Source organism: Drosophila sulfurigaster, chromosome X (genome assembly GCF_023558435.1).
Source record: "Drosophila sulfurigaster albostrigata strain 15112-1811.04 chromosome X, ASM2355843v2, whole genome shotgun sequence".
Taxonomy (NCBI): Eukaryota; Metazoa; Arthropoda; class Insecta; order Diptera; family Drosophilidae; genus Drosophila; species Drosophila sulfurigaster.
The window spans coordinates 9429725-9439624 of NC_084885.1; the positions used below are offsets into that span (position 1 = coordinate 9429725).

Consider the following 9900-nt stretch of genomic DNA (forward strand, 5'->3'; position numbering starts at 1 on the left):
CTTTAAGCGCAATGGTCGAAGTTCGAGAGCAATACTAACTGCTATCGGGATTTCCAGTAATTGAATTAAGAGCGGTTAGTTGTAAATCGACATGGCTTATCTGTACAGTTTTAAAGCACAGTTGACTTTGATATAATTTATACCAGCTGTGCTGCAAATCCCAAGCAAATCCAGCGCAGGTAGCCAAAAAGGAAAGAGTGAAATACAAAATCAGATAAGCGGGATTGATTATAAACTTCCTTATCAAGGGCCTGCATCATCTACAATGTGTGTTATGTGTATGTTCCAACAACTATTTATAAATTTCATGAGCGTCTTCGCAACCGCAACCGACAATCGCAACGTCAGCGTCAACGTCGATGCTGACGACGCCTCAAGTGGCCATTGGTGAGCCTATAAAAAGCTATTGTGTCCATTGGCCAAACAGTTAGTTAGCGGAGCATTCAATTCCGTGCTCATCTGCTCGTCGCTTCGTCTCGTTTCGCCTCGTTTCGCTTCGCCTCTGCCATCGATCAGGATTATGACAACGAAACTCCATCAGCTGGCGATGCCAGCAATGGCGATAACAGCATTTATTCTGCTGCTAGCAACAACAACAACAACAGCAACAGCCACGGCTCATTTGAACAATGGCCAGGATCTGCTGACGGGACACTCGCTGCCAATGCAGAGCAGCTTGGCTCATCAGTTCTTTGCCCTTGCCGCGGAGCAAATTGCCATTTCGAATCAAACCGCAAGCACTGGCTTGCTGACCCCCAGCAACACATATGGCAACAAAGCCTACAATGATGATCTCTGTGATCGAGATGTGGCACGCATCCGTGACGCAATCGCCAATATGGAAGAGTGGGCACTCGAGTGTAAGCTTCAAATTTTTGTTCTTTTTTTTTTTGAGTTGTTGTTGTTGTTTTTTGCGTTGGTTGTTTAATCCCATTGAAGAATTCGTATTATTGTCGGTGGTAAATCAAATTGAAAATCAAATTTTGATAAGAACTCAACGCATATTGTAAATTTTGATAAGTGATAAGATTTGATTAATCGTATTATGATGCAACAGATTCCACATCGTTTTTATACCGTGATTATCGATTATAAACAACGTTTTACGATTACCCCCTATTAAAGATATTGGCGTGTGTTTTACAGTAACCTGATTTGATTGATATATAGCTCAGCTGTATTTCAATCACTGTTTCAAACGTGAGCAACCTCAATGAATGTGTTGAAATGCCATTTCATCCTAGTAACTATGGGCAATTTATTGGAAATATTAATGTGAACAAGTGAAGTGATCAATTTTTTTTCTTTACTCCAACAAATCATGTGTTCTAATGAAACTTAACTCCATGTGAAGTATGATAAATCGTGTACATAATCCACATTAAAGATTTCTGAAGAAATTTCCGAAATTTATATTTCAATATAAATTGAAATTAAATGCTAAACTAAAAAAGATTCGAAGCGATCATGGCAACTTGTATCGGAAAATGTCCTCAACTATTTAAAGTTCTAGGACGTTAGCAGCGCCTTGAACCATTATGCAAAATGTACCTACCAATGCATTGAACAAATTTCCCTTTTTTTGGCCAAAGTGATGCAATGCATAGAACAAATGTCCCTTTTAGATAAAGTGATCTAATGCATGGCACAAATTGCCATTTGAAGAAAAAGTACCAACGAATGAAAAATGTCCCAAAACTTGTAATCGAAATGTACCAAATGTTGCAACTAAAGCAGTATACTATGGTTTGTTTATTTAAACTGTAGATAGTTTAAATTCATTAAAAAATTACAGAAATTCGTTTTGAGTAGAGAGATTTTATTTCTACAGTTCATAGTTGCGAATTAACAGATATAATTTGTATGTTTATACTAATCTTCAGAGAATAGACAATCGCTTCTCTAGCGTATATATTTTTAATGCCATAAGAATATCCGAATATCTTTAAACCTAAAGAATGCAATTTTTCATAACTTCAACCACGATCTTTGCAGTTCCCGACACATGGGGTCGTCTACCGGTTGGCTTCTTCTGGGGCCATCTGATCAGCATGGGTCAATACGAGGAATGCGTTGCGGCTTCAAGCACTTACGGCGATGAGATTCGCGGTCAATACTGCCTGACGCGTCTCAATATCACCCAATTCTATAGCCAAGTGAGGCGCAGGAATGAGGAGACCTCAACAGCACGTATCAGCTATAAGCAAACTGATCCACAAATCTTTGAATTGGGCGTTTGTGTGCCAAGCACGTGCAGTGCCGAGAAAACTGATCTACTTCTCAAATACGCTATTGAACACTTTTATGGCACTGATTATGTCAATCTCACCGAGCAAATGGTTTCCGAAAGTTGGTGTAAATATGATGCACCAATCGAATTCCGCGGCGTCGATATTTTTGCCATGTAAGTACAATAAATTTATTTTCTATTTTCAAACACACAAGCCTCATAACAACTTGCAAATTCAACAAAAAGTTATATACAAGTATTATATATTTTTAATCGATAGTTCGTCTACCTAACAATCTTATATAGATCGCAATCTGTAGGGAATTCCGCATATTTCGTAGTGTATTGATTAATTATTTATGGTAAAGAACAACCCTTTAAATTACTCCAACAATGCGTACTACAAAAATAATAGTATAATAAAATAAGTAAATTTATATACCCTTGTATTGTGGTATATTTTATTAATCCATTCCGAACTTATTCACGTGAATTCTAGCTATTTCGATAGAAGCTCTGATCAACTCTTAAAACATTTGCTCACACATTATTGCAACGCTTTGTAGTTGTTGCATCAGCTTCAACATTTTTAATTACCCACAAATTGACCACAAATTAGTGCCCAGAAATTGGGAAATTTATTTGACAAGGCAACAAAATGACCATTTTTTATTTGTGCTATAGATTCGTTTATGGATTTTTGATCAGCCGATCAGGCATTATCGCAAAACGTCAAATTTCGCACAATTGCTGTCAAATCGAAAATTGGCGATACGATTATCGGAAATCAAAAGTTACGCAAAAGCCCACGATTTGCCAAATATAGCGAAATAAGTTTATTTACAGCTCTCGCCCCACCGCGTTCGATGTTTGTATGTAGTAGTATGTGATTATTGTACCACACTTTTTGCTTGATAGCCAATCTTCGAATCGCTAATCGCTAATCTGAAATTGCTTGCATAATCGTGCAATTTAATTGAGATCTAGGCAATGCACTCGAAGCATTCTCTAGACTTTCAGAATTTTCCTCATCATTCATGCCATTTATCTTCAATATTTTTGTGTTGAAAGTCCAACAAATATTTCGAAAATAAATATATCTCTCTTCTCCATTTAGCGTTTTCTTCTCGCTGATTATCTTCTTCATGATAGCCAGCAGTATCTACGACTTTGTACAGACTCGCAATGGAGGTAATATATAACATTGTTAATACAGAGTCCCATTCGGAGTTTAACATTCTGATTAATCCTTGTTGCAGGACAAAAGAAACCACTTTATTTGGCCTTCTCGGTGCTCCACAATGCACCAAAGATCTTCACAGTGAAACAGGTGAACAGTCCAAATGTGATTCACTGCTTGAACGGTCTGCGTTGCTTCAGTATGATGTGGGTGGTCTTCGGACACGGATATATGACCTTCTATGACCTGCCACACATTAACCGCAACATCTATTATGCATGGCTGGAGACCCCGTACTCCATGCTTGTGCAGAACGGTTCCCTCTGCGTGGACACCTTCTTCTTCATGTCCGGCTTGCTGATGTGCTGGGGAGCATTCCGTGAAATGGAGCGCACCAAGGGCAAACTGAACATCCCCATGATGTACTTCCATCGTTACATTCGTCTCACTCCCGTCGTTGCCGTTGTCGTCCTCTACATCATGTCCCTATACAAATACTCTGGCGCCGGTCCCATGTGGTTCAAGCTGGGCACCCAGGATGCACGTTGCGCGGACACTTGGTGGGCCACACTCCTCTATGTGCAGAACTATGCCTTCCCCTACAGCATTGTAAGTAAAGCGACCTCATATCTCAGACTGAACTCTCGAACTCCTAATGGGAAATAGTCAGTGAAATGTAATGAAATGTTTCCATTTTATGACCTACAAGTATTCCTACTGTTTTCCTTTTTATTAAATTACAAACTCTTTTCCACAATTACAATAATTGCATTACCACAACTTAGAAACCCAAAAATGTACTATACAACTCACATCTTACTAATAATGCTTTATAACTGCATTAACCTTTGGCTTGCTTTCTTTTTATTTCCACAGTGCGTGTCGCAATCCTGGTATCTAGCCGTAGATACTCAGTTGTATTTCCTGTCCCCATTGTTCCTAATTCCGCTGTGGAAGTGGGGCAAAAAGGCGCTCATCCCAATTGTGATCTTTGGTCTGCTCTGCTTGGGCTGCACAGTTGCCACATTCTTGCACAACGACTTCACGCTGTTCCGTGTCCAGGACGATCATGTTGATCTTCGCCAGCGCCTCACGTATTATCCAACACACACACGCATTCCCACATGGTTGATTGGCGTCATCTTCGGCTACTTCCTCTTCACACGCAATCGTGGACGTCAAATTCCATTGGCCAAGCACTGGGTGATCACCGGCTGGGTTGTGGCCTTTGGCACCATGCTCGCTGATCTTTGGGGTCCCTACTGGCGCATCCTGCCCCACACTCCGGATTCCCCACTCATTGAGGGCGCTTTGTTCGAGCCACTCAGTCGCAGCTCGTGGGCCTTTGCTATTGGATGGATTGTTTGGGCTTGTTACAATGGACACGGTGGTCTCATCAACGACTTCCTCTCCTGGAGCTTCTTCACCGGTTTCAGCCGTCTTACCTATTGCATGTACGTGATCCACAGAATCGTTCAACTGGTGAATGCCGCACGTCTGCAGACGGACACACATTTCTCCGATTACGATGCGGTAAGTTGTGATTATTCCTTTGAGGTTCACTTTTATATATGTTAAACGATCCTCGTTTCGTTTGCTTTCAGATCCTGCGCTGGTGGCACGATTTCGGTATCACGCTGACTCTCTCCATCTTTGCAACACTGGCCTTTGAGGCTCCCATTCTGGGCATTGAAAAGGCCATCTTCGGACGTGGTGACTCAAAGCCCGCTCCCAAGAAGCCCGCGCCCGTCGATCAACCCAAGGCTGCTAGCGAGCCCCTTCAAGAACCTGTTCCTGCCACCACCGACGCTGAAAAGGTGTCCGAAATTGAGCCTGCAATCAGCAGAGCTGCAAATCCATCAAATGCCTAACTGTAATTATGTTACTTACAAATAAATCTATTTTTTTTTTATCAATACAATTTTCTATAAAAACTATCCTGCTTGTCTTTATACAATTCAGTATTAACAGATTCTAAGCTTTTGTTGCTAGCAGTGTTTTAATATTCGAAAGAATATTAAGAAATATTACTATTATTATTATTATTATTATTACTGTTAAGAATCCCGCAAGGACACCTTTTTATAATCAAGGTAAGTAGCTCTTGAAAGTCCTTTAAACAGCTGAGATACATCAAATATGTTTGCACTCTTCAATTCTAGTTCAAATATTATATATGCCTATTTTAATCTAACATTGTATCTGATGCGACTCATGTACATAATATGCCGCATTAAATAGATTATTTAATAACTTTCGAAGTTTCCATTGCGCGATTGCTTTTAGGTTTCCCCTGCAAATCCACAAATACAGTTGTTGTTGCTGCTGTTGTTGTTGTTGCTATTGTTGTTGCTGTTGTGGATATTGTTGTTGTAGTTGTCGTAGTAGTTGTGGTGGTGATTGTTGTCGCTGTTGTAGTAGTAGTAGTAGTAGTAGTAGTAGTTGTTGTTGTTGTTATTGCTGTTGTTGCTGTAGTTGTTGTTGTTGTTGTTTTTGTTGTAGTTGTTGATGTTGTTGTAGTTGTTGTTGTTGTTGTAGTTGTTGTTATTGTTGTTGCTGTTGTTGTAGTTGTTGTGGCTTTTGTTGTTGCTGTTGTTGTTTTAGTTGTTGTGGTTGTTGTTGCTGTAGTTGTTGTTGTTGTTATTGTTGTTGTTGTTTTTGTTGCTGTTGTAGTTGTTGCTGTTGTTGTTGTTGCTGTTGTTGTTGTTGCTGTTGTTGTTGTTGTTTTTGCAGTTGTTGTTGTTGTTTCAGTTGTTGTGGTTGTTGTTGTTTTTGCAGTTGTTGTTGTTGCTGTTATTGTTGTTGTTGTTTTTGTTGCTGTTGTAGTTGTTGTTGTTGTTTTAGTTGTTGTGGTTGTTGTTGTTTTTGCAATTGTTGTTGTTGCTGTTATTGTTGTTGTTGTTTTTGTTGCTGTTGTAGTTGTTGTTGTTGTTGTTGTTGTTGTTTTGTTGTTGTTGCAGTTGTGGTTGTTGTTGCTGTAGTTGTTATTGTTGTTGTAGTGGTCGTAGTAGTTGTGGTGATTGTTGTCGCTGTTGTTATTGTTGTTGCTGTTGTTGTAGTTGTTGCTGTAGTTGTAGTTGTTGTTGTTGTTGTAGTTGTTGCTGTAGTTGTAGTTGTTGTTGTTGTTGTTGTAGTTGTTGTTGTTGTTGTTGTTGCTGCTGTAGTTGTTGTTGTTGCTGTAGTTGTTGTTGTTGCTGTTGTAGTTGTTGTTGTTGTAGTTGTTGCTGTTGTTGTTTTAGTTGTTGTGGTTGTTGTTGCTGTTGTTATTGTGGTTGTTGTTGTTTTTGCAGTTGTTGTTGTTGCTGTTATTGTTGTTGTTGTTTTTGCAGTTGTTGTTGTTGCTGTTATTGTTGTTGTTGTTTTTGTTGCTGTTGTAGTTGTCGTTGTTCTTGTTGTTGCTGTTGTGGTTGTTGTGCTTGCTTACTCAAGTGCTTGTTGTTGTTGTTGTTACTCGTCCTCTTGATGCAGATGTTGTTGTTGTTGGGCATTCGATGCCATGACGAATAGCCACCAAAGTGCCAAAATACAGAGTGAAATACCAGGCGAACATAAATTAATAGCAAGCAGAAATACAGCAAGTCATTGAATTATTTAGTAGCGCCATCTATGTTTGGTGGTTAAATAGACCTTAGTGCGGCGATTGAAATTGGTGCAGCCTGAAAGTATGCTACGCAAAATTGTTTGCTGCTCTGATGCTATTTTTAGCCTGCGAAATAATCGTAGCATACTTTTAGGCTGCACCAATTTCAACCTTCATACTATGTTCCAGTTGACCATCATAGATGGCGCTACTAAATAATTGAATGACTTACTCCATTTCTGCTTGCTATTAATTGATGTTCGCCTGGTATTTCACTGTCTATCTTGGCACTTTGGAGGCTATTCGTCGTGGCATCGAATGACCAACAACAACAACAACTGCAACTACAACAACCACAAGAATAAGCACAACAACAGCAACAACAACAACAACCGTATCTGTGAACGTGCAGGAGAAACCGCGCAATAAAAATTGTCTCTTTAATAAGGCATACATGAGTTGCAGCAAATACAATGTTAGATTAAATTCGATATATATAGAATTAAATACTGCTAACATATTTTATGTACATTGTAAAAATGGCTACAGGGAATATAATTTCATCATTGTTTTTGGTTTTTACATTTTGGCACCAAAAGTAATTGATGCTTGTTGCTATTGTTGGCCATGTATCACTTATTCATCATCATGTCTTCCATCATTTGCTTTAGTTCCTGTAGCGCCCCATCGTCAGCTTCACCCGCAGGATCATTAATTTCTCTTTGCGGCGGATTCTGCTTCAGAATATGGAGCATGCGCTGGCTGTTCTCGTCGACTGGAGTATCTTTGATCTTTTGCATAATCTCTGCCAGCGTCTTTGCCGGCGGCGCATTCAACATAATCGGCTGCTGTGTCATGACTTCTTGCTGTTGTTGGGAACTATTCCCAAATTGAATTGATCCTCCGCTAGCTCCACCGTCAGCTGCACTCATTTCTATTTGCTGTCGCCGCTTAATGATGGCCGCCATTATCTGTGGATTTTGCTTAAGAATGCGAAGCATCTGTTGACTATCTTCGCTGCTTGGATTGTTCTTGATCCTTTGCACTATCTGCGCCAGGGTCGCAATCTGTTCCTGTGACATGACTTCTCGCTGTTGTTGGTTTTTTTTAATGATTGAGTACGAGATCACCAATTGTTGCTGTTGTTGTTGATGTCTAAAAAAATTAAATCAACAAAATTAGTTAATGGATAATTGTTTAACTACAGTACAGATGTAAAACACAACAACAGATTAGTTGTGGCTTTCAATCTTAATTTCTACCGCATTTACTGTCTACTCAAGAGAAAACCCCAAATTTGCATGCACTACCGAAAGCAATTAAAGAAAAATATCTTTAAAAAAAAGCTAATGTTGACAAAATTATTAACCAAGCTGGCTAGAACACATAAACATATTAAAAGTTGTTTTGTGATGACTAATTTACTGATTTAACTATCAATAAACGGAAAGAGCAAGGAGGCTGAAATCCGTACACAACAATGAAAGTTTATCGAAGACGTACTACAAACTTAGTGAATGTTTGGTTTTTCCCCGATTATTCTTTTTTCAAAGTCTTTTGACAAAAGACAACTTGAGGCTGTTGCACTTCAGCACTAGCTAAATTCGGGCCAAAATCTCGAATCTTCAATCTCCTTTACAGCTCTACCACTCTACGTTCTCCTATCTCTCGCAGATTAAAGTAAATTCCTGTTTACATTGTCGACGGATAGATTTGAATTTCTTTCAAAACTCTAACTCACTCATTGCATTTATTTGCTCACCACTCTGCATTCAGTCCACTCAGCAGTAAATATAACAATCATAAACGCTCTAGTTGGGATTGCTCGACTACGAAATACCCAAATCACATATATTTCGTTCTAAATTTTCATAATACCAAATTGAAAGTAGAAAGTAGATCTGTTGCTGGATCGATATGATTAACTCATCTCGTCTGGATCCAGAATATGTATATATTTTAAAGCTTCGTAGATGTCTCACTCAGATCCATTTGCACACAACTACACAAAACATAGGTTTACTCGCTCAATTAATGGAACAACTGTTCTCCGTGCACTGACTCTGACTCATTAGAAAAACTCAATGCTATATATATAGTATAGGTTCTAGAGAACCTTATCTTTTCGAATTGTTGGGTTGTATTTTTCACTCGACTTTCATTGTTTTGTTTTTGGTATTTCACAATTATCACTTAATACTTTTACACATATCACAATTGCTTAATTTGTTTTGGGCTATTGGTTAATTTCAAATTACTGAAATGAAGAATATTAATGTTAAATTAATAATAAAAACCTGTAATATAAATTGCGACTTTTCTTTTAACGACTTTTGACAACAGACGACTTGCCGGCACGACAGACAGATTGCAACTAGAGATGCACACGATACGATATTATATCGATATTGATTTTGCACAAAGATCGATTCTATTGTTCAGGCATCGATGTATTGATACGATATAATGAAATAATTATTGCCAGGTATTATTAATGCTCACGCTTCTTTTATTATGTAGTATGTATTAATAGAAGGTAATCCTTGTGTAACTAAACAAAAATAAGTAAACGCTGAACCGTGACACATTTACTGTGACTGACGCAATTAATAGCCTCTTTCCACCTCACTCAGTTTTTCTACGTTTTTTAAAGTCCCGTTTCGGGGTTTCCATCTGCACGAACCGAAAAATATGGGCAACGGTAAATTTCTCAATATGGCCGCTCTGAAATATCAGCTGTTCAAATGTAAACACGAGTTGGCGAACATTTCAAAAAACAGCACGCGCATTTGAAAATGGAAAATTTTATTAAATTGCAGAATTTTTATGAGGATTTTAACGAAGTGGAGGGAAAATTAGCGAAGTATAGAGTATAGGCCATTGCTGGCAGCAATGTAATATTTACATAAA

The 9900-nt window shown here is 38.6% G+C and overlaps 1 protein-coding gene and 2 pseudogenes across 1 annotated transcript; 1 reads left to right on the top strand and 2 right to left on the bottom strand.

The window, feature by feature from the left end:
• The first annotated feature begins 422 nt into the window (after positions 1 to 422).
• LOC133849233 (nose resistant to fluoxetine protein 6) lies at positions 423 to 5347 on the top strand. Its single transcript, XM_062285168.1, has 6 exons — positions 423 to 860; positions 1996 to 2404; positions 3348 to 3421; positions 3490 to 4019; positions 4287 to 4943; positions 5015 to 5347. The coding sequence occupies exons 1-6, from the start codon at positions 521 to 523 to the stop codon at positions 5279 to 5281; spliced, it is 2277 nt and encodes a 758-aa protein (XP_062141152.1). The 5' UTR covers positions 423 to 520; the 3' UTR covers positions 5282 to 5347.
• Positions 5348 to 5473: 126 nt separating this feature from the next.
• Positions 5474 to 6444, bottom strand: LOC133847776 (putative uncharacterized protein DDB_G0271606; annotated as a pseudogene).
• Position 6445: 1 nt separating this feature from the next.
• Positions 6446 to 6898, bottom strand: LOC133847777 (ataxin-8-like; annotated as a pseudogene).
• Between the last annotated feature and the right edge of the window lie 3002 nt (positions 6899 to 9900).

What these genes read in the sequence shown, in the direction of transcription:
- LOC133849233 (XM_062285168.1), top strand. Translation starts at nt 521, where the DNA reads ATGACAACGAAACTCCATCAGCTGGCGATGCCAGCAATGGCGATAACA. An exon ending in GGCGTCGATATTTTTGCCAT is followed by an intron (nt 2,405 to 3,347) that starts GTAAGTACAATA and finishes TTCTCCATTTAG; the next exon opens with CGTTTTCTTCTCGCTGATTA. An exon ending in ATTTCTCCGATTACGATGCG is followed by an intron (nt 4,944 to 5,014) that starts GTAAGTTGTGAT and finishes GTTTGCTTTCAG; the next exon opens with ATCCTGCGCTGGTGGCACGA.